General features: G+C 39.9%; 1 protein-coding gene across 3 annotated transcripts; it reads right to left on the bottom strand.

Annotated features, from left to right (window-relative positions):
• Positions 1 to 709: 709 nt before the first annotated feature.
• On the bottom strand, positions 710 to 21,195 carry SEC22A (SEC22 homolog A, vesicle trafficking protein). 3 transcript variants are annotated; one of them, XM_069021082.1, is made up of 8 exons: positions 21,122 to 21,195; positions 17,465 to 17,696; positions 15,794 to 15,997; positions 14,348 to 14,511; positions 13,073 to 13,267; positions 8,390 to 8,508; positions 5,302 to 5,367; positions 1,541 to 1,883 (listed from the first exon to the last, which is right to left on the bottom strand). In XM_069021082.1, exons 3-8 carry the CDS (start codon positions 15,973 to 15,975, stop codon positions 1,683 to 1,685), a joined length of 927 nt encoding a protein of 308 aa, XP_068877183.1. In that variant the 5' UTR covers positions 15,976 to 15,997; positions 17,465 to 17,696; positions 21,122 to 21,195; the 3' UTR covers positions 1,541 to 1,682. The 3 variants fall into 3 exon arrangements, with proteins under 3 accessions (XP_068877185.1, XP_068877183.1, XP_068877184.1); XM_069021083.1 differs by lacking the exon at positions 21,122 to 21,195 and adding an exon at positions 20,630 to 21,025; XM_069021084.1 differs by lacking the exons at positions 17,465 to 17,696; positions 21,122 to 21,195 and having other exon boundaries at positions 710 to 1,883; positions 15,794 to 15,996.
• Between the last annotated feature and the right edge of the window lie 3,691 nt (positions 21,196 to 24,886).

Below are 24,886 nucleotides of genomic sequence, written 5' to 3'. Positions count from 1 at the left end.
GAATGCTAATACAAGCAACTCTTGGTGCTAAGCAAAGGCAATTTGCTGCTCATGTTCATAAATTAAATGTGTTCTTTTGTGTCTCCAAGTGGGGAGGGAAGAGAATTAACTGCAAAGCACCAACCCTGGAGCCTGCACACCAAGGAGGCTCCAAGGGCTTCACCTCAGACAGCAGTCTGAGACACACCACTTCCCACTGCAGTTTCATTCTCTAGTTCTTCTTGGTTGCATTATGCACACTTTTCTTAACTAATACCCCGTCTATTTAAAAAGAGAATAAGCTACCCAGTTCCTTTCTTCTTGGTCACAAAATCTGAGCCTAAATAACTTATTTAAAAACATAACATTTTGGTATGAAATGCCCAAGAAAATTTACCTGGACCAACATTTTTTAGCACAGCAAAGCTCTAGCAATTCCCAGCAACACAAGAGCATGGCGACATCCCTGCCATTAAGGCTTGATTACAACTTGTAGATAACCTACATCTATTTGTACATTATGAAACATCATAAATAACTGTCATATAAAATAAAACCCCAGAGTTAAGTGATGGTGGTACTCTCTGGTTGGCTGGGGTTTGCTGGCTGATTCACCAGCTTGAGGAGCATATGATAGTTCTCTCAAACATAACTCTAGATCACAGAGGTTTTATCCCAGCACAAAGACACCCAACCCATAAAGCCAGAAGAATCAACACAATCCCTGTAGTTCTTGTTTAAGCTAATGAATGATTTATTATTTTCCTGTAACCAGTTGTCTATCTCAGGTTTGAGCTAATTATTCATCCATTTTTGAAGGTAAGGAAGAACATATAAAAAGAAGAACAGTATTCCAACAAATACAAGTCACTCCATTTACTCACCAATCCCTTCTCTTTCAACCCTTCCAAACACATGAAGCGGGCAGGAATCCTGAGTTAAGTGGCAGAACTTTTTGAATAATTACAAAAAATGAACCCTATCTACATAAATCAATTTCAAAGAATAATTCAAAGGAAATAATAAATGAAAACAATAAATGACCTTATAGCACAAGACAGAATGCCACGAGTGAAGCCAATCCCCAGAAACTGAGTTTCCAGGTTACATTTTAATTAAGAAAACATTCACATATATGTCAATGTGAAACAAAACATTCCAATATTTAGTATCTTACATATTCCACATCTAGTTTGCTAATATGCAATAGCATTATTATTTCTTATTTAGCCTATTCCCTACTGCCTTACAAAGGCAAAACTGACCTTGGAAGTGAAAAGCTTTTATGATATGCAGAACATACTCTACACATTCCTCCATTAACATATAAACGTGGTTCCACATTATCATCAGATAATGTGATCATGTAATACCATCAGATAATTCCACATCAAATTATCTCCATGAATGAATGAATGAAGCTTTTTTATGCCACCAGTCCTATTCTACATATATTTCACTGCATGGATATGCTTCACTTTCCTCCTCTAGTCCCATATTCTTTTGTGTCCTTTTCAAGAAAATAAAAAAATAATTTAAAAAAAGGTTCAACCACCAAGTGTAAAATGTCCACAGGCATCTTACATTGATTTATTAAAAAAAAAAAAAAGCCCCATTCAGACAGCTTCTTCTTTTGGAGAACAGCTTTACATTCCTGAGAGTAACTACTGGAACAAGACTTGGTCTCAATGTTCCAGGACTTGTCAGACATTGTAATCAGGGGACTTCCCCTGGGGTTGTCGCAGTCGGATTTGTAAGGTAGAAAAAGCTCCCACAGTCACATGGAAGAAGAGCTGCCACAGGTTGCGCAGTTCATACAGGTACATGTTACACAGGCAGATCAACCCAAAAGTCAGGAAGGATTTGGCATTCCTCCAGCCTGTGTAGTACACAAACAGGTAACACTGTCAAGAAATAAAAAAGAAATCAGGTTACCTCATGGAAGATAACTTCTACTGAAGAAATATATCTGGTCACTGAAAAACCTACAGCCCAAACCAAGGAAAAGTCTGAATCAAACATGTAAGAACAGTATCAATTCAGCAATCAGGAAGGGTGAAGAGCACCTGGTATCAATACAAGGTTACATTTTGCTTGCATTAATCCCTCTCTGAGAACAATTCTCTCATAATAATTAATTACAGGCTGCAATGAGTGGCCCATGACAAAAGAAAGTGGATGTTCCTGGTAATCTCTGGTCAAAATACACTTTGTTCTACTCAAGCAGTGGAGAAGGAACAAGAGCCACCAAGTCTTCTTCAGAAAAGCAACGGGAAGGACAAGGACAACACCAGGGCCCCAGAGCTCAGCACAAAGCAATCCCTCAGATACCTCCCAGTGTCCTGCCAGGGATGATGCTGATGGTTACCTGGCAGATGCAGACTGCCCTGCTTCAGCTGCTGCAACACTGATCACATTTGGAGAGAAATACAACCACTCTACTGTAATTCTACCACATTTTAGGGTCTGTTCTGCACACTGTGGTGTAACACAGGCTGTCAGTACTGCCCAGTTTCCTACTCAGCCTTCTGCCTATTGTAACTGGAAATCTGTTCAAGTCTCTTGCCTCAATTTTTATCTCTAAAAGGACACAGCTTTTACCCAGACATTATTTTGATTTCTTCTATTGTTTGAACTACTCCCTTAACTGCTAAAAAAAAAAAAAATCCTTTGGCCCTCCCCTGCATTCAGGTCATTTCTGCTGAGGGAAGTTTTTTCTAAGCTTTAAGGTAGATAACAACAGTATTTAGGCTTACTTGCTATTCCAAATCTGTTCCCAGTGGATTTATAACCATGGTCACACAGATTTAACAGCATCCATCATCAGATTATCTAAGTGCCACTTCTGTTCTTCCTGGGCATTTGCCATGTTTTATCAGTCAAAAAAACTCTACTTAATTTTCATTTTTCATGTTCCTCAAAAAAGGGCAACTGAACAGTGAAATTTATTGAGATCACTTTATATTCTACTTGAACTCTACCACTTTGTTAAAAAGCATGCATTTCCACTGCAAGTGTGGCTGAGAGCAGTAAAGCTACTTGTAGTGTCTGGATACCTAAATATTGTCAGAGAGGTGAGGACTGGCACTATCAGTAAGACTTGTATGTCCTTCCTCCAAAGCAAAGTAAAACTAGAGATGAATAATCTGCACATTTCAGAATACAGACAGAATTCTTCTGAACCTGCTTGGCCGTTTTGAGCATAGTAAATGCAACCTACTTGTGCTGACAGTTTCACAAATCCTATCTAAAAGAGCAATTAGTTGCTACTGGTATCTCAGCAATAAGAATTCAGATAATTTCCTAGTGTTGTCGCTTCCACTGACAATGTATGAACAAGTGTGACTGCTTCCAAGATTAAAATAAGAGTCAGGATACGCTTCATCAAAATGATTAATAAAGGCTTGATAAAACAAATACTACAGTAGTTTAAAAATGTTACTGTAGCATGATGTTGCATGACTGTCAATTTTACTGAGGAACTGTTTCAAATTAATTCTAAAGCATACCTTTCATTGGTCTAGGTCTGAACTACTGGATTTGCCCCTTACAGAACAAATGAAAAGGCCAAAAAAACAGTCAAAAGGCCAAAATGCTGCAGTTGTAATACCTTACTATAACAAATCCTGTTCTGGAATTCCTGAGGGTTGTTTTTCTACTACTAAAGGGAAGTGTTATCATGGCAATAACTGAGCATGCTTTTATGGAGAAGGCTCCTCTGTGTGATTTCAAAGAAGATTTTGATTTTTGATTTTTTTTTTTTAAATAAATGTTAAGAGATGACTGAAAGCTCAGCTCCTGTCCTGATGTTTGCACTTCTGGTACAACTCAGACAGTTTTTACTTTCCTCTTTACAAAAGACTAGAAACTATGAAGCAACACTAGACATGTCAGTGAGCCGAAAACATTCCATGTAAGTCCTGCACACCTGGGTTATAAACATTTCTTGGAAACTAGAGACACACTGCTGTGTTGTTATTAACTGAACGAGACAATACAGCACAATGGATGCCTGGTGGGTGAATGACAGTGAAATGTGCTGTCATGCAACACAGGGAATTAACGTCCTGAGCTCTTAACTGTAGCCAAAGAACATCAGAACATGCCAGAGAAGCAACATCCCTCTTAATTCTGAAAACTGACCAATCACATATTGCAGGAATGATACCAGAGGCTGGGAAACAGAGTTTCAACAGATGTATTTTGAATATTAATAAAAAGCATGGATTCTTTCTTTCGGACAGCTCTGTTCAAGGCAAACGGTAGAGGAAAGATACACGTCCTCACATCTCAATGCACAGACATGAATACTTTATAAAGAGTAAGGTTTCCAATTCGGGAGAGGAGGGAAAATGTGTATTTTTTACACAAAAAAAGAATGGAGGAGCTCCACCTTATTTGATATATGGAACAGACTGTTGGCATGGAAAATTAACACCAATCTACATTATTTAAGGAAGAAGTTGATGGAAAGTCAGTAAGTGTTGAAGAACACAAGCTGCACTGTGACATTTTGCTAGAGATATATTGTAGAGAATGAAGACTACAGACAACCTGGACAAAAGACTGACTGAAAGGCATTTTTTTATTTTATTGTCTGACACTGTACTAAACACTGGCACACAGAAACAAGTAAAAACTGCATACTCCACATGTCCAATATTAAAAGTCAAAATAATTATAACAGCAACTCAGCATGAGAGACATAGGTTAATGTAACAGCAGTGTCACTGAATGACAAATGCCAATGGGCACCATGATACCTTGTTATAAATTACAGAGGAAAGTCAAATTCAGATGCAGAAATGGAAAACTGACAGATATGAAAACTAAGGGGAAGTGTCAGGCAGAAGGAAAACATAGTGAAAAGTGGCCACAAGCTTTGAAAATGAAGGAGATGCACGTTAAGGTACCAAGTGAAGAAAATTATAGAGTGTAGTGCTTAGGTTTTACTGCATTTACTTCAAATCTGCCCAAAGGCAAGCAGCAGTAAGCTATTTATTCAGATGGTTAAGTCTACTTGAACTATGAAACTCTGACTTCAAGGAAAAAATATAATCTCCACTTCTCGTGACTTTAGAGATAATTATCTTAATTGTCTCAATCATCCAACTAGAGAAAAAATGCTGGCAAACAGAAGTTCTTTGTATCAATCTACTACGACATGATAGCTAATGATTAATGAAATAAAACAGAGCAGAAATTATTTTTTATAATCACCCTATTCAAGTATCTGTGACATTTAAGAAAACATGATGACACTTATGCATGACTGGGTAATGTTTCTGAACTTTAGTGAATTATGCAAACAGAAGAACACACCTGGTACAAACAGGCTACCGTTCCAAGAAAAAATGCAATAACATAGCTGAAATCTTCACCTTCATTCTGCAAGAATAAAACAAAAAGCCATGTTTTACAATGTTTCAGTAAAATACCAGGCATTTACAGTATGAAAGTTATGAATTTTTGCATGCTAAAATAGTTTCACATAGAGATTTATAATAATTCCTTTACCACAGTAAAATCAAAGTTAGGACTAACCAGTGCTTACTTACATGTCTGTGAACAAATCATGGTGATCTGGAGTCTGACCAAAATGTTTGTGCACAACAAACAACTCCTGCCAAGATTTTCAAAAGCTTTAAAGAAGTCCAGCTCTAACACTGGACACTTACCTTCTCCAGATGCCTTTGAAAATTCAAGTCTAAACACTGGTAACTACCTTTAATAGCAACTTTGTAGAATTGTGCCTTCCTAAAGCTTCAGAAAATGGAAATGAGGTAACAGAAAGGACGCAAACTGGCCACTAGGGTGGGGTAAAACTCTACTCACAGAATAACGAAGGCAGCTCTGTGCTTATGCAGTGAGAGCAAACAGCAGCACAGGAATTTATCAGAGACTTGGAAAATAATGCTTTCTTGAAGGAAAGATGGAAAAATTTACTTGAAGTGACAGGTTTTTCTACTATGTGTTTAGAAAACAAAACAAATCCTTTAACTTTTTCAAACAAATTGTTACAGTTCCTATAGAGAGCTGAACAGAGTAAATTTACATGCTCAGTGACTATTTTAACTGCATTTCTAACAAACATCTGCAACCACCAAAAACTTTCCCAGGAAAACAATGGGTACTCATGCAAATGTTCTTCCTTGAGAGCAAATAGCACTTTGAGAAGATGGTGGTCCATTCACAAAGATGTTCAGTGTGAAGCATTTCCATCTCCAATGCTGACTAGGAAAAACTTTGCATGTCTGCACATAAAAATGACTTCCACAACGCTGTAACTTCTACCCAGTACATCTCTGCCCCAGTGCCACTGCATATCTGGTGGAGTACAGTTATAGATTGTAACAGAATTTTACTAACAGCCAAATAAAAACACTGATTACAAAGCAAACAGTAATTCAAAGAGATGCTTTTGAATGACTTCTCAGAACACATTCCATTAACTGTGTTTAGGATTACTTCTCCCTAAACCTTGTGGATTTTTCTATAATAAAATTAATTAAGAGAAATTTTAATGGATTTTTAGTGTGCCTCATTTGTCAGAAATGAAAATTATCTTCCATCTGTACTGCAATCTATTACCTCCAGATGCAGTAACATAGAGAATAAAATTAACTGGATGTCCTGTCATCACTTAAATCGATTAATCTAACATTGGCATTCCTTTTAAAAAAATCAGCTGCAGAAAGGTAACAAAATAGGTTTTATCAACATCACACTAACTGACAGAAATCTGTTCAGTACTATCTGTACTACAGCATACTTTAAACTCATTCCTAATTATAAACTGAGAGAATTGTGCCTAACACAGAAAAACCTAATCAGGGATAAAGTAGAGATGTAGGTTCACTTGGTCTTTCTTTAAAAAACAAACCGAACACAACTCAAAAAGAAGGACCCTGCACGGAACATTTTCATTAACCTTCGTCATCTATCCACCAGTCTTCACAAAATGCTGAGAACTCAACAGTACTGCTTATTAAATCTTTACATATATCAATACTGTGTAAAACAACTGGAATACAGGTATTCTTCTTTACCTTATTTCCCTAAAAAAAAAATCCATCAGGTATCAAAAATATTGCAGTTGGCTGGTGGAAGGCCTAGAGACCAAGACTTACAAGGAGCAGCTGAGGAAACTGGGGCTGTTTAGCCTGGAGAAGAGGAGGCTCAGGAGAGAACTTACTGCTCTCTGCAACTACCTTAAAAAGGATGTTGTAGCAAGGTGGGGGTGGGGCTCTTCTCCCAGGTAACATGGGGTAAGATGAGAGGAAACGGCCTCACATTGCACCAGGGGAAAAATTTCTTCACTGAAGGGGCTGTCAAGCTGCCCAGCGAAGTGGTTGAGTCACCATCCCTGAAGGAATGTAAAAGCTTTGTAGATGAGGCACTTTGGAACGTGGTTTAGTGAACTTGGCAGTGCTGGGTTATGGTTATACTCAGGTCTTTTCCAACCCAAACGACTATAAAGTCCAGACAAGTTTGAATAAAAGACTATCTATCAGTCAAGCAAGAGGATTACCATTTTCTTTCAGAAAACTTCCATGGGGCTTTTAGTTTCTATGTCTATCACCACAATAACAGCCATTAAATGGTAAGGAAGTCTTTTTTTTTTCTTTTTGTGGCAACACACATGAACTTTCTGTGCATGCCTGCAAGCACTACCAGCATATTTACCTGAATTGCTTGAAAGCATAAACCATTATTAGTGACACTGTAGCACTTGGGAGAATACAACCAGCACAAGAAATGGAATAGAGAGAAACTGAAAGGCTACAGGGAGGGTCACAGTAGAGATTTTACAGAAAAAAATGGGTTTGGGAGACTTTGTTTGGTGAGGGGGGTGTTGTTTGAGGACGTGAGGGGAGTTTAGAAGAAATCACTTGACTATTTTCCAACACTGATCCTTTCAGCACACAATGAGAAATAAGGTTTATTTTAAAAAACTAAAAAAGTTCTCTAAAAAACGATTTTACAGAATCTGTTCAAAGATTCCCGCTCTCTGGACTTTTCAAAAACGCTGCCCCGATTTTCAAAGCTGTTCATCATTTCACTCAAATGCTTTTAAATAGCATCTATAGAAATTAAACGCCTCATACCCTGGCATAAATTTAGAAAACAGAACATTATGTTCACATCCTCACTGCTACCAAGGTACCAGGGAAGGAGCTGGCCACCCACCTTCCACTGCTGTTGAAACTCACAGCCTTGATGAATGAGGCAGCACACTCAAGGAGGATGCACAGATCACAAACAATACAGGTTTCATAACAGAGGCCTGACCTCACAAACAGTGCTTCTGAAATAAAACTGGCATGATTTAGTTCATATAGCATCTTCTAAAATGAAAATTGTGATTGCTATGATGCATAACTTTTAAATTTATAAACACGTACAATACCTGGAGAAGGCTTTCTATGGCATGGAAGCCACGGATTAAATTCAAAGCTCCACATAACAGACTAAGCACAAATGAAACAATCCCTGGCAGAGTCACAGGTTCCAGACGCTGATGAGGAGCTGCAAAGCAGATCACAAAAAGATATCAAAGGTCAAAGCAATGCCTTCAGAAATTCAGTAAAATAATAATGTCATTTTTCAGTGGCTTCTAGCTCAAGAGATCACTGAAGCAAACCACAAAATGTCAGGGTTTTTTCTAAAAAGACAAATCTTTCAGCACAAGGTTTAGCAAAAAGTAAACTTTCCTCCAGTTCACATATATAATTGTCTTGTTATATTTAGTCTTTATCTCAGTATGTTCCATTTATTCAGCATGGTACTGATGGCTGCTCAAACAGGCCAGGAAATCAATAGTAAAAGATGCACTTGCTAGTGAAATCTGTCCATAATTAGTAACCTGCTAAAAAGTCACGTACTTCAGAGCTTCTCTCAAAACCTCTACTCTTCTTTAACACAAATGCATTAGTGAGATATTGAGACTGATTTAGCTTGTTTGCTGAACAGAACATTTGAGGCAAAGCTATCACAGTCCCCTTCCTTAAAAAACAGTGAGTGCTACCAAAGACACACATGCAGAGACAGCTCTGAAACTTCCAGATTGTGCTTAGCCGCTTTTAAGTAAAACACATTAAATTGAAACACTCTTTCTTTGCATGCACACAAGCTTATCTAGGGTCACAAGTATGTAACAGCCACGTATGCTCCTCATTACTGTCCTTTTCCATAATGAATAACAGAAAGCAAATGTGAAAAAACAATGCAAAACTCTTAACAGTCTGGGCAACACTGGGAAAACAATGGGACTACTGAGCTGCACTCAAATCATTCTGTTCAAATCAACCAAGTGTAAAGATGTGAACAATGAGGTTAATGAACTGTAACATTAATAGAGAGAGGGGTGTCAATCCCGGTTGTTTGTATTGCACAGATCCAGGAAAAAGGTTTCTCTAACAGTTTATGAAATTACGGAACCTAAAAAAACCCCAACAAAAGCTATTTCACATTGATAAGCAGGCAGGGCTGTCTAATTATGAGTGTACAAGAACACAAAAATAAAATACAGGATGAGTTCAGTTAATTCATTTGTGCTGAATTTAATAGTGTATAATCAGTTGGGGTTTTTTTTTAAACAAAGGCATAACCCACGTTTAACTTTAAGAGCTCACTGCTTTTCTAACTGTAGGGCACATTACTCCCAGTAATCACTCAGTTAAGGTTAGATATGCTAGATATGCTATTTGCATACCAAACCACTCTTTCTCAATGACTCCCAACTGGTTGTTTTGTTTTGGCTTTTTTTAAACCATCTCATCTAGAGAGTGGAAAAAGCTGAGGGTGTGTATGACTGTTTTTAGCCAAAAGTAATTCTATTCCATTAACTGGTGGATAAAATTAGTTCACTGCTCTCCACTCGCAGCTCTCCAGAAAATCTCCTTTTCCCCATGTATTGGGTAACTTAAAATCATGATGTGCTAAAATAGCATTTAAAACACCTCTCTGAGAACCATGGAGAGAAAAGAGTCTGGTCAGCTAAATCAAGATGGTCTACGAAGGTTCTTAAAATACTAACTTCTCTCTTATTAAAATATGAAAAAAATCCAAAAAAATGTAAAGGACATTGTGCACCACTACTGCCATTAAACTCTCCAGAGACTGGCAAATTTTAGTGTGACAATCAAAGTGACAAGGGTCATTTATACATAAAAAGATGAAGGCAAAACCAAAAGAATGAAGAAGGAATGTCAGAGAAGGCATGGTAAAGGACAACTGACTTTGAATTGGTACATCCATCAATCTTAGAAATATGGTAAGTGCTGTATCAAAAATTCTCAGTTCAAATAAAGCAGAAATTCTGAATTTAATGTTGACATTTAAATAAAAATTCAGGAAATTTACAGGACATGAGAAACTGCATTACTCATACGGATGTTTATTTCAAACTAAAATGCAAAAAAAAAAACCCAAACCCAAAAGCATGGAGTATACCATCAGGCAAAAAAACCCTTCAATTTGACAACTGTTCCTTCACTGTAAAAAAGCTCAGAAAATAGTAATTTTATTCTAATCTGAAACATCACACATCAGCATGCTGTGACCCTATTTCTAATGCCTGCCAACACCTACACGTACCTTTGAAGCAAGATTCTATCCATAATCTGCACACTTTATGCTTCCCACATGCAGAATTACCCCTACTCCTCACTGCAGGGCATAACTCTCTGAGGGAAAAGGTCTGCTGCTGCAAGCACTCTGCCAGCACAGGAGGCCTGGACACCATACCCTGGCTACACATCCAGTTACAGTGTGAGCAAGTAAGAGCCACTGCTTCCCCACCGCCCCAAACTAATGCCTCCAACTCTGCCATTCTGCATAACAAAACGAGATTTGCATCCACCTAACTTCCTACCTCTGCATGCTCTCCAACTTCATTTAACACAGTTCACTTATAGCAAGTCCTACTTTTTAACAGCACAGCATATTCAGGAAATTCCACTAGGCAAAACATATCCTTTTGTGAGAATCTGTCCTTAGAGCAAAAGGAGAAACTTGGAAGTCTAGCCAACTGAGTGGGCAGCAAACATGCAGGGAAAGTTCTTTTCAAGGGTGGAGAGAAGTGTTGAATGTAAAGAACTACAAAACTATTAGCAGACTTGCTAAAAAAGACTGTTATTCAATAGCATCTAAAATGTGAAGAGCTGAAGAAGGAGCAAAGTGCCAACCTCTCATAACGTACAGCCCTTTGATGGTGAGTTTCTACAGAAACTCAAGGAAGGAAGTGGATAACTGAACAGAGATCTATGGAATTCAGAGGAAGAAGAAAGTTAAAAACAACTGAAAGAAAAACAGAAGAAAATCGACATGGAAAGAAAAGAGGACAACAGAACTACTTCTGTAAGAAGTTGTAGAGAGGTAAGTAAAAATAATTAGAAGATCACCTGGAAATTATTTTCAAATCTTCTTTTTTAGTAAAAAGGGAAATGGTCCCTGTGTATTTTAATTTAGGTCTATATTACCTTCCAACACTCTTACTCAAAAAAGTGATGAAAATCACATCTCCCGCTACAAGGACAACTTTTAAGAGACAGCCAATTTTGACACAGGCTGAGTTCTCTCATGCTTACTGCTTTTTCTCTTCACAGTTGCAGGAAGTTTGAATCTAGACAATTTTCAGAGCTAACCAGCTGCCACTTCTGCCACCATAACCCTTTCCACAAAGCAGGATTACACCAGAACAGTAGGAGTAAACAACAATATAAGAAGCAAAAGTGGCAAGAGTGGTACCACAGCATTACATACCTTTTAAAAGAGCCCACACATGTAAAAAGATGACAACGGTATGTACAGCGCTTAAACGATTCCATCCTTTTAAACAATTTAAACACCTTCACACTTTTCCTTTATTAATCTTTCTGAATCTAACTCTAATACTGTTAAATTGCAAATACAGAGATTGTAAGCTATTTCTACACTGTCTCATAGCACCTGGAATTCTCAGAATCAGGGCCCCAGAGTATGAACAGGGCACCCTACTGATTTTGTCTGGTTTTCATCTTCCATAGAAAGCAGTTTTCAATCTTCTAGAATAATCCTTATGAGTAAGTACGTAATAAGAATAATATACAGGCAGAGAGATCCTATTAATACATACATATACATAAACTGCACAAAATCTCATTTATTACAACATTGTTTAGATGTTTAGATTTAAAATTGCAATTCTATGACTTATGATTGCACCCTGACACTGTCAAGTGAACAGCATCAGTGTGTGCCTGCTCAAGATAATTTAGAGACAGAGGTACTTTTGGGAAAAAAAAGAGAAATACATTAACTAATTAAAATCAACACTTCCTTCCATTATATTTATGATTTTGCTTCACTAAACTTGGAGAACTGAAATCAGATGATGTCAGTTTCACATGTGCAGTCCATGTACCAGTGCAAGGATTTGGCATTTTCTTTCTGTCCTGCTGGGAAACATCTGAAGGTTGGCCTCAAACCAGTTCAGAGGATTCACTTAATAGCACCAGCCTTTCACCCACATTTAACTCCACATTAAACTCCTACATGAAGTAAATGAAAGTTTAAAAAAATTAACAACTACTTAAATGAAATTGGCAGTTTTGTACAAAATTACTATTCTTAACATGGTACACAGGGCACTCATTTTAGACAGTGCATCTTTTAGCCAGCAGAGCTCTTTGGATTTTCACCATTGCAAAGGCTTCCTACAGAGATGCTTCTCCCTCCAGCTGCTCTAACTCCTGACACTGTCCTCAGCTTATGACAACACTGAGTCTTACTGGGCAGAAATAATAAAAAATTTCAGAAATCTTAGAAGGTCAGAAAAAGATCATCTTCTTGTTAAGTGCTCATCTTCATTTGCAGGGATTTTTTCCTTCAATAAAGCCATCCACTTAACAGACCCATTTCTCCCTCTGAGTGCTTTGGGAAAGTAAGCATTTGGAACAGGGGATAAAACAGACATCTGAGCTAAAATACACATTAGGTCATCCCAGCTTTACATTTTAGAAACATGAAAAAAAGCTTTTTTAAAGAAAAACAATGAATTTTGCTGCATCTGTCTCATTTAAGGATACAACAACAGAAGTCTGGAACTTACCTGCAGATATCTTACCAGTACCCTTATACTCCCCCACAGATATATGTGAAAAGCCATTGGCTGAACCAAGTTCTGACACAGAAATTTGGTACGGTGGTCTCAGTTTGATTTCTGTCTGCATATCAGCAAGATTCATCTTTGTTGACAAAGAACGTGTGTTGTTGTATCTCTGTTTGGTCCTCTGAATGAAATTATCTGTGCAAAATTTAAAATAAAAAAGTGTGGTTTTATGGACTTTGTTAATTACCTAATCCAAGACCATGCATCTTTTCAGTTCACAAATTGAAATATATTGTTTGAAATATTTGTATTTATCTTGGATTTTAAACACTATTTCTATTTTGTGCCTAATACATCATGGGTTATTTAATTCTGCAGTTCAAAAAAAATTAAGCTCTAAAAATATAATTACATAGTAACTGTGAATAAACTAATGACTTTTCATTGCATGAGACCAAATGCATTTCTAATACAATGGATTTACTGCACTTATTCTAGCTTTTCTGTTAGTTTAGTAAATATCCTTATGAAAAAATTATATTGTGGAAGAAAAAAAGTGTTCATAGAAATTTTCAAAAGGAGGACAATAATATTATATAGAAATTGTCAACAACTGACTGACTGAACTATAGACAGAAATTAACCAACTGGAATATCTTCCCCCATGTTTCTAAAATTGTTGTTGTTCTTGCTATTCTATAAGAATATCCAATTACAGTAATTTCTAATATATAGTATTAAAGCAACATAAATTAATGGAATTCATAACAGCTGTTATCTGGTATATATGAGATGCATTTGGAGTCTGAAGATTAAATGCTTCACTACATGTTAGACAAATAAAAATTTCTCCCTTTCATGTATTGAAGAAAAGGTAGCATAGCTAAGAGCTAACATGAAACTGAGAAATTTCACTTGAGAAATTTCTGAACCTCAATGACTTCACAGGTTAAGTATTTCAACAGGTATGAAGTCAAACAACTCCTAGTAATATTATCTAGAAGATGAACTCCAGAGTTGGTCACACAAGGCTTAAACCAAAACCTACTGGAATGAACAGAAATAAGTTTGGACAAAACCCTAGTAGCCTAATTTAATGCCCCCAGAAGAATTTCTTTACTGACTCCAACAGGAATTAAATCAGATTCTAAATCCACCTGAAATAGAGCTATAAACTGCTTTGGACTTTTTTTTTGTGTGTGCGTTAAGTTGCACCTATTTAAATACTCATTTGTCTTAGTATGAGAATGAAGGGGGGAAAAGTCAGATCCTTACCAAACTCTATGAAACAGTATGGTCTGATAGCAGTATTTGTCTTCATCATATTGTAGGTAGTGATGAACTCCTTCTGAAGCTCATCCAGGAAACAGAAAGCCAGGACACTGGGATAATTTTCAGTGCACAACATCATATAGCTTACTCCCAGAGAACTTATAAAGCTAGAATTGAGAAAACATATTCAAAATTTCAAATTTAAATCCAGTGAAATAACTGCTTCTCTAGTCTGATCTCATATTCTATAATCAGAAAAACAAAAACTTATCTGGGGCAGCAAAGGAATAAATGTTTACTGAAAAGTCCAACACTATTCTAGAAGAAAAACAAGTTACTTTTACATGATGTTTTACTTGAACACCACAATATAGAATCATGTAAGAAGCTGTATTATACACATGTGAAAGAGAAAACAAGAAAGCTTTTAGGATGCAGAAACACAGCAGGTTTGTCCCATAACAGCTTTACACTCATCTCAAATGTACAATGTCTGAGCTTGTACAGCCCAAAAATGCAAAACCTTATTTTCAGATTGGGGGGGGGGGGGGGGGGGGGGTAGGGCTGTTGGTTCTTTCTAGAACACGGGAAGAAATAAAACTGCTCTGCAGAATGCAGAATTAATAATTCTCAAAAGATAGTTGCAAGGACAACCAGAGATGGCAAATATGAAATCAGAAAAGGACAGTTTTCAATATACATATTCCCTATTGGATTTAGGCTATTCATTAGAGTTTTCATCAGGTTTTCATGATACATTCAAATATCTTCAAAATCTTGCTGAATAACTTACAGTATTAAAAGCAATCAAAGACAAAAGTAGTAAAAACTATCCTGATGAAGCCTTACATCTCATTCTTAAAAGTTTATCAGTTGACAGGCCAACTGTAGTTGGCCTGCTTAAAAAAAAAAAATTGACTGAAACAATTTAGTTCAATCTGGGCCTTAATCCAAGAAATGCTAGAAACTCACATATCCCAATGGGAGATGGAGAGGGCTCACCAGGATCATTCTAGGATCATTCACGTGGTACACTTTCCACCACTGTAACTTCTACATGGTTACGAGAGACTAAGATGAAATTACTCAGCTCATTTAAAATATCTAAATTAGAATCAAAATTAAGGTCAGCTAAAGTGTAAGTGAACTATAACCAATAAAAAGTTTCTTCCAAATATCTAATCCAAACCTACTCTTTCAGTGTAAAGCCACTCTTCCTATGATGTTGTCCTATGATTTGGTGCCCTTGTAAAGGAACTTCCATGGAAGTCTGTGTAGGTTCAAATCTTCCTACAATTTCTCAGTTTTGAATCAGTTCTAAATTTCTGCTACATAAATAGTGCCAAGAATCTTATTCTGATTAAACGTTTCTAATGTGAACTGTTAACTTTTTAACTTACAGACACACATCACCCAGGATGTTGCAAATACACAAATTAGAAGCCTTACTTTATATTATACTGTCCAGTTTTCAGAGTACATCTGTCAGGAAGCTGAGAAAGTTTTTTTGAGAGCATTTTAAAATATTTTCTACATTCTTGCATTCCTGTGCTCTGGTCATAATCAGTAGATGCAGACAGTGGGAGTCCATCCCTCACCCGGACCACAGAGGCAGATAAAATCATAGACATTGCCAACAGAGTTAATGACAACCTGCAACAAAACACATCAGGAGGAACCAGAATTAAGGTAAAAGCAGAAACAATAAAGTCAATGAATCAAACTTCTCAAGCTGTACACTGGGTTCAGGCTTCAACTGGGGCACAGTGAGGATTTTCAACTATAACTCAGACTAGAGTCTTAACAGGACCTATTAATCTACACAAGCCACAAAACAGTTCTTCAAACCTTACATTAAATCAAAACATTCAAAAGTTTAGCTAGACAAGTATTAAAACAAGGATTACTTATCTGCTAAGCATCAGTACACAAATTTTTTCTCCTACAAGTGGGCGAACTGCTAGAATTTATATGAAGCCAAAAGCAAACACTTCCTCAGCTCTTAACACTGCTCTGCAGACTCCTACCATATACTACACCTATCACTTCAGATACTATGAAAAAATATTTTTGCCTCCCTCGGATGATGGTACTCAAGTTCCATACAGTCACAAACTGCAAAAGGAAACAGATTTCTGGATACAGCTGAAATATGCTTTTGTGTGTGATACTGACATGTTTACAGCACCTTTCAAACTATGACGTTAAGGGTGCTTTACAAGCCTCAGCAGCTGAAGGACTGTATTCTCGCAAGTCAGAAATCCAAATTTTCCCAAAAAATTTTCCCTCTCTTCACAAAAGAGAGGAAATAGCTGTTTTTTTAACCTGGACTCTAAACTTCTCTATTTCCCACTCCCCAGAGGTTATATATCCATTAGAATACTTAATGAATAATCAACAATATTCAGGTTTTTCAAGGTTATTTACTCCTCAGAGAGAAAGAGGCATATAATAATTTAAGCACTGAAAATGTGTTGTCATTTTCAGTTTAATAAATTCAGCTTCATCAGCAGTCAAACTTCAACCTCCTTTGAGATCCATCACATTAGCTGAATAAATTCCAAGTTAATACCCTCGTATTTTACTTGTACAGCACATCAGACTTCCCCAATGCTGTAACAGCAGTGGAAGCCACTGTTAACTGCAGTCTGATGAATACCTTGGGGCTTTTATCAGGTGCTCTTGTTATTTCAGCACTTCACTAGAGAATTCCCTCCTGAACAAAGTGCTTCCATCAGCTGGACACAGAAACAGAAAACAACCCCTGCTCCAGGACTTCCTCTAGATAGGCCTGCTGGCATGAAGCATTCAAGAAACTAAACCCACAGTTCTAGAAACTTTTACCTATCTCTGAGTTCGTGCATGTGTTCCCAGAAGGATGATTCACACAGAATGCACACAGACTCATTTTCTTAACTATGCTGCTAACCATATAACCAAGGCAGCAACTCAAGAGCACGACAAAATTGCAGAGGAGCTTAAAACTGTAATGGTTCTCTGACAATAACCATCTTTACTGCTTGGAACTCAATCCTGACAGGGACTTTTGGGAGCTGTATCAATATAAACAAAAGAGCAATGAAGCGATAGCAAAGTTTAAATACCCCTTCATTAACTTACTTGCACAAAATGTAATTTCATGGATCTGCATTTCCTCTGATGAAACAAATAACTTTTTTAGCACTTAACACGAAGAAAGGAATGTAGCTCCATGTCCTGTTTCAGGAAAAGGCAGTGAATAGGACTGCACTGCAGGAGAAACCCAGAATCCCGTAGCCAGATCTCAGAAGCAAAAATATTATTCTGTTCACTTTTTAAATGATCTCGATGGTTAATGTTCATGTTGAGCTATCTGATGAGATAAGGACAAACAGAAAAAGTTAGTAAATAGATTTACTGGCTAACAACATTCTTCATCTCTTTTTGTGAAGGCATACATATTGGAAAGGCATGAATATAGCCAAGGGAGGTTACTCAAAAGATACTCAAAGAAAAAGAAAACTAGAATAACATGGATATTAAAATGTTTCTGTGTTCTTTAAGAGAAGTTCAGGAAGTCCCATCACTTGAGGCACTTAAAATGGGAAAGCAAGATATTTGTCTCCACAGTACAGGAGTAACTCAGGTTTACACAACCTTTGACTCTGAATCCCATCATTCACCTCATCCACTGTTTAATTAATCCATAATCTCCTCTGCTCAGAACACTTCAGGAACGTAACACAGAACAACCACAGCTGTATTTCCAAAGCATTAAGATTTTCAGTGCTCAATCTCATCACAGTTGCTTTGCTCCTACAACTAAGGACAAAGAACATCAATACCACTAACAACAGCATGTATGCACACACAGCAGACAAAGCAAATGATAAAGACATCTTTAGAGGTGATCTTCCAACTTCTATGTCTATTCTGTGTGTAAATAAATATTTGCATAAATCTTGAACTTTCTTCGAGACTCCTACTTATATTCAGAGAAATGCAGGCTCTATAACAGAAGATAAGCCTCAATTGAAACCTGCCAATTCTCTTAATATACTACAAAATCACACAAGATAGAAATTGTGTTGAGCTGAAGATCTTAACACCAGTCAGGTTTTGTTACCATCATCTTAAAAACCCACCCAGTGAAAATACAAACTTTTTCCTCAGCTTCCCAACAGCGAAATCAGAAAGCTATCTAAAAACCAAAGTTAATAAAAGAAAATTACTTCGTTTGGAAGATCATACGTATGTCAAGAGATGTATAATACACATACTGCAACAGAACATTCAGCCTTACCTGAAAATGTATTAACAAAGAAAAAAAGTTTACTAAATCTACTTTACTCAGCTCTCAAAACAATATAGCTTTACACAAGGAGCCAAGTGGTAAATTTGATATGCACATATAGATTTAGAGATAGAAGAAAGAAAAGACAGTGCTTTTAGAGCTATCCCTAGATGTCTTTTTTAAACATCAAGCTTCAAAGCTGCATGAAGTAGTTCACCAAATCATTACAAGTTTCATATGTTTTCCTCCACAAAATTCTATATCCCTCAATCACTTGAAGATGAGAAAAGACTGCATTTCCAGTACAAACGGTCTATAAATCTATTACAGGTGCAAGGAAATGAACAGGGGTTGGGTTCACTGTCCCATTCCATGACAGAACTGTGGAATACCAAATCCAGCCAGCAGGTGTTTGGCTCACAGGTATCACAGAGGGTCCTTCCCAAAACATGTCATCAGCCAGTGGAACCCCATGTCACAGGCTGTTGTCTGCGCTACAATGTTATGTGATTTTAAGAGGCAACTGGAAAAGTTCACAGAAAAACTACCAGGGGTATTAAAACCAAATCACAACCCTTTGCTCAGCGGGATTCTGACCCCCACACAAACACCAACAGGGAGAGTACATCACAGAAGCACTACTCCACGTTTGCATTATTCTTGTTTCCCTTAGTTAGTATCTACTTCTGCCCCACCTTTATTAATTTCCCCTTACAACCCTTCACAGCCCTTCCTGCAAATGAGGACTGGGAGAACTCGTGGAAAAGAGAAGCATGGAGAAATCTGGCCACAGACAGGTAAGAGTCAGCAGAGTGGCTATTCCTCTGTTACTTCACCTTCCCTAGAGCTGTCCAACTCCTCATGCACGTCAGCATCCACTGTTTCACAAGTAGGAATTAGCACACGTGCTGGTTTCATTTTCTACCATGAACAAGAAACCTCAGGTGATGGAAACCAGAGCCTGTTTCACTGTACTTTTTTTTTAAGACATATTCAATTATCATGCTGTTTATTGCTGTGTTAAGATAGTATTTGATCCTGAAGCAACATCTAGAAAAGTCCTAGAAACACTGAAAACAGAAACTGGAACATTCCAGCCTTTTGTAACAAATTGGTCATCTAACTTGTGATCTGACAGTTAACTGTTTTACATCTATCTGACATAGTCTTGTAACACTTTTAACAAGTGTTTGAAAGTGACCTGTGATTATGATTTGTTCAGAACACTTCACCTTAAAAAAGTCTAGCTTTCTCAAAATCCTGAGCAGATCTAGTGTGATGGCAAGCTTACCCTCCTGCACCTGACAGCCTTCAGCACCAACTTAATCACAGCATTTCTTGCTGGGATGTCTGCCATTCATGAAAACCTTCTATAAAATATAAAATTGGGAAGTAGGTGCAAGCTGCACACCTGTCCGACACAGAATGAAAACAAAACTTCTGTGTTTAGCTCAAGTGTACCCAATACTGTTGGACAATTTATTGTCCCCACTTCTGAGGGTTGTGACAGCCGCATTACACAGGCAGGAGCCAGAATTTTTTCACTCTACAGCATACTTCAGAAATTCGTGTTACAAACTGGAGCACTACAGAAGGACACAACAAAAAAAGCTACTTTGACATCATCAGGTATGATGATACAAGGCAATAATCCTAAACCACGAGCCAATATAATCCTTTCCATAAAGCCAGGGGGAGAGAGATCTCAGAGGCAAAATCAAGATTCACAAAATCAATTAGGCTGGAAAAGACCTCTGAGATCTTCGAGTCCAACCTGTGACTGGACACCACCATATCACCAGCCACCACTAAGTGCCACGTCCAGGCTTTCCTGAACAGGTGGCTCCAGGCACAGTGACTCCACCACCTCCCTGGCATCCCAATCCAACACATAATCACCCTTTCTAAAGAAATTCCTCCTAACGTCCAAACAATTCTGAAAAACTAAGGAAACGGAACAAGCTGCATCCCAAAGTTTGGGAGCCGGACCCTTTCACCTACCACCTACTTACGTGGCAGCTCCGACACGACCATCTGCAGCCGCAGCAGAAGCGCTGACTCAGTGGTCACTGACTCAGGCGGATCCGCACCGCCCCAGGTCACAAAACGTCACACAACCTCCGGCAGAGCCTGGAGAGCGGCGGAGACCCCTACACACAGCGGGCTCCTGCTGCCAAGCGGCACTTGCAAGGACGCCGAGCGGCCCTCGCTGCCTCCCGAGCCCGCCCTGCCCGTGGCAGCGGTGCTGCCGCCGCCACTACCACCACCCCCCGTGACGGCGGCGGCGCCCCGCGCTCACCGCGGCTGAGGCGCGAACGCAGCCGGCCCCGAGGCTCCGCGGCCGGGCCTGGGGCCGGCAGGGGAGGGCAGGCGGGAGGGGAGCGGAGAGGAGGCGAGGCGGCGGCGCGGGCAGGGCCAGGGAGGGGAAGGCGGCGGCGGCCGCGGGTCCCGCCCCGCCCGCGCCCCTCAGGGCGCCGGCCCCGCGCGGGGGGCGCGAGCCGTACCTGGGCAGCGGGGCGGCGGCGCGCGGGTCCCGCCGGGCATTGTGGGAGCGGACACGTCCGCGCGCGCCGCAGCGCCCTCGCGCGTTGCGGCCGCGCCGCTGCGGGGCGGGGCCGCCCTGAGGGGCCTCCGGGCGCTGCCGGCGCCGTCGGGGCCCGGGGCCGGCCAGCCCCGCTCTCAGCCCGCGGAGCCCGCGCAGCTGCGGTGGAGGATGCGGGCCGGCTCCGGGGCCGCTGTGTACGAAGGGGACGCCGCTTCCGCACGGTGCCGGCGCCTCTGTGCCCCTGTCCCTGCCGTGCCGGGATCCCGGACGTGGGTGTCTCACACCGCCTGGGCGGGAGCAGCCGAGCCACCGCCAGCGCTGCCTCGCACAGCCTTGGCTGAAGCTGAATTTATCATAGAATCAGTCAGGTTGGGAAAGACCTCCGGGATCATCGGGACCAACCTATGACCCAACACCACCATGTTCTGAGTACCACATCCAGTCTTTACTTTAACACCTCCAGGAATGATGACTCCACCACATCTCTGGGCAGCCCTTTCCAATGTCAAATCACCCTTTCTGTGAAGAAATGCTTCCTAATGTCCAACCCGAACCTCCCCTGCTGCATCTTAAAACTGTTCTCTTGTGCTGTGCCCTGGGAGGAGAGCCCGAGCCCCACCTGGCTCCAGCCTCCTCTCAGGGAGTTGTAGGGAGCGATAAGGTCACCCTCGAGCCTCCTCTTCTCCAGAGTAAGTCGCTCTGTTGTCAGCGCATCTGAGCTTTAGGAGCTGTGCTCTTTGGGTTCTCCCGTGTAATAACTTCTGACTGCAGCTGGCAGGTGTTCACCAGGTTTAATGGATCACACAGCCCTGGGCATATGCCTGGCGCTATGTGAATAACCAGAGGGGTGTTTGGGGTCCTCTGCCGGGGCAGCGAGCACGACTGCTGGCACGTGTGTGATGGGGATGGAGTAGCCACCAGGAAAAGTGCACTGAGATGCACCAGCGGCTAGGCTACTCTCACTCATTTCCCAACAAATCAACTGGGCATGTTTCAACAACAAATGACAATACAAAAGTGAAAGTTTGCAATCCTCATTAGTAACCCTAGAGTGAGGTTCCTATTTTAAAACTACTTTCTTTACTGATACAAGGATAATTTTCTCCCTGTACCACTCTTCACTGTTTTCGTACCAAATCACACAGTTTTAGTCTGTTGGCTCAAATCTCAAATGAAAGCAGCTTATTTCCTTGCTAACGCTTTTTAATGTCTCCTTCCATCTGTTACTACTTCACTATCCAAGTGCCTGTAGCACTGCAGTGTTGGGATAGAGGTAACACACCTCACCCTCTGGACTCTCAGACTCTGCTGGGCTCTACTCAGGAGCAAGGGGATTAGGAGAATGGTGCTGGAGCTCTCCAACCTTAGCTCTGCCTTCTCCAAGCAATTTTAAGTGGATGCCTATGGCAACCCTGGATATCAGTGGGACATCACCTCACTCCCCTACTCCAGTGATCCAGGTGAGGAAAAATGATCTCTTGGGTCTTAGAACCAGGAGTAAATTGCTATTGCTGGAGATTAATCTCACCCTTTCAGCCTCCAGGCTTTCTTCTCTGTGCTTCAAGCAAAGCTCAGCCAAGCTGAGGGCTCGAGCTCTCTGAGTCAAACAAGGCCACTGCAAGGAGTACAAGATTAACTGTGGCTCTCGGGCTGAGTAACAGAGGGAAAATTGGCAAAAAGGGAGAAATTGTATTTAGAGCAGACTCAAGACAGGGAAGTGGTGGAGCATGGGGTCAGAAGATGGGGCTGGTGTGGAGATGTGAGAGAGGAAGGAAAGAGCAGGTAAGCGGGGGGGGCCGCAGCAGGAGAGGTCACCTGCTTGGATGAGGTAGTATTTTTGTGAACATAAAAGCTCAAGAAAAAGTGATGTCCTGGAGAGTCTTTTCTGAGCATCCTTCTCTCAGTGAAAGCTGGCTGTTGGCAGGAACTGCCAAGGATATGCACCAGGAACAGGTCTTGCTAAAGCCTCGCACGGGATGGATGGTGTGCAGGTTTGAATACACAGCTTGGCATCTCCAAGTCAGTGTCTTGGCCTGTCAGGGAAAAAACTGTTCCCAGTCAGGCTTTTGTAGAGTGGAGCATGGGAACATCTCAGTCCTGAGTGACTATGCACAAGTAAAGCACATGTTCAGAAGATGATATATTAATCTGAATAATTTTCAGAGAGTCCTTACCCTGTATAAACAGAGTGCACAGTATTATAAGCTGCTATACAGTTTAACAGCTTATGATAGCATCTACCATAACACAGAGAACTGGTGATTACTTAATTAGAGGCTGTCTAAAGGTTTGTGATAAGTGCATACGTGTGTAATTTCAATTTTTCTAGTTCTTCTGAACTGTTTATCTTTCAACCCTGAAATTCTCTTAACCTTTTGTAAATGTTTTAAAGAAAAAAGATAAGCATTTTGCATTTACATAAACAGGACTTCAAGTATTGTATATACATCTATTAGTTACGATTCCTAGGGGGAAAAAAACTTATTATTCTTTATTTTCAGGTGAACCTGGCCCCAAGAGGTTAAATAAATCACACAAGGTCACTTGAGGGAGGTAGTGGCAGAGTCAGAAGCGAGGTTACAGCTCCAACCCTCCCAGCTCTCCTGGTGAGCTTAAATCATATCTGTTATTCAAGAATTTGCATGGCTAACAAGCCAGTTACACTTTAAATTGCGTTTTTTTCTTGTCCCATTGACTCCCCTAAGACACGGAAGCAGTAAAACACTGTCAGAGGGGCAGCGTGCAGTGAATGCATTAGTGAAAGCTGCAGCCAGAGATAAAACAGATTCATAAGAAGGAAATCCAATCAGTGCAAAGGGAAGCCAAAGTAGAGGAATGTAGATATTTCAGAATGAGGAGAAGAGATGAGAGACAAAGAGGAGCACGAGGCAGGGTATGGGCAGTGTCAGAAATTGAAGAGAGAGCAGGATGGGATGGTCTGTTGACAAAGGAGTGCCCATGGTGCCAAACCCCTCAGAAATGCCAGTGAGGTGCATCTCCATGAGCACAGCAAAATAGAGAAGCTACACACTTGCTGAGTGTGTCATCAGCTGAAGGCAAAGTCCAACAGCAAATGCTCAGAGATGAGTTAGGACAGATTTACTTCACCAAAGTTCAGTGATCTGGAAATTGCCTTCTGTGAAGAAGCTCTTTGTTGCTGTTTCTCCTCAGTCACTGCAGGGAGCAGACATGTCTAACTGCATTTATACACCTCAGCTTTGGATGACTAAAGGTGGGGAAAACAAACCCTTAGGCTCCGTCCACTGGATTTAAACATGACTTTTAAATCAGGTTTCCCCAAGGAAAAATACCCAGCTTGAGGAGCTGGCAGTAGTTGTGCTCATCAGTGATGGAGTCACAGGAGCAACACAGAAGTAAAGTTCTCAAAGAAAAACTCAACTTCAGTTTTCTTTGCAGCAAATTAAACTGTGGAATATATCATATTACTGATCCACTTTGTAACTGTTTTTGTGGGGAAAATAAAAGCCTTCTCTGATTTAGACTAATTAAACCCAAAGCCTTCATCTCGTTTTTGCTTTTTTTTAAACCCAAAAGACAAAAAAACCACCCCCTTCTGTTTACTATATGTTTCTTGTTCTATTGCTCCTTTCTCTATACCATCTTTTTTTCTTGTATCTTTCTTAAAGTTTGGTGCTTGAAGCTGAAGGTATTGTTCAAGCTGGGGCTTTAGCTAAAAACCAGACTAACAACCATTAATATGCTT

The sequence above is a fragment of the Aphelocoma coerulescens genome, chromosome 7 (genome assembly GCF_041296385.1).
Source record: "Aphelocoma coerulescens isolate FSJ_1873_10779 chromosome 7, UR_Acoe_1.0, whole genome shotgun sequence".
NCBI classification, from domain to species: Eukaryota; Metazoa; Chordata; class Aves; order Passeriformes; family Corvidae; genus Aphelocoma; species Aphelocoma coerulescens.
Note: the sequence above shows the minus strand (reverse complement) of the source record. Positions and strands in the feature narration are given on the sequence as shown.

What these genes read in the sequence shown, in the direction of transcription:
- SEC22A (XM_069021082.1), bottom strand. Translation starts at nt 15,975, where the DNA reads ATGTCTATGATTTTATCTGCCTCTGTGGTCCGGGTGAGGGATGGACTC. An exon ending in TACTGGTAAGATATCTGCAG is followed by an intron (nt 8,509 to 13,072) that starts GTAAGTTCCAGA and finishes TCTGCTTTGCAG; the next exon opens with CTCCTCATCAGCGTCTGGAA. An exon ending in CGGTAGCCTGTTTGTACCAG is followed by an intron (nt 1,884 to 5,301) that starts GTGTGTTCTTCT and finishes ATTTCTTGACAG; the next exon opens with TGTTACCTGTTTGTGTACTA.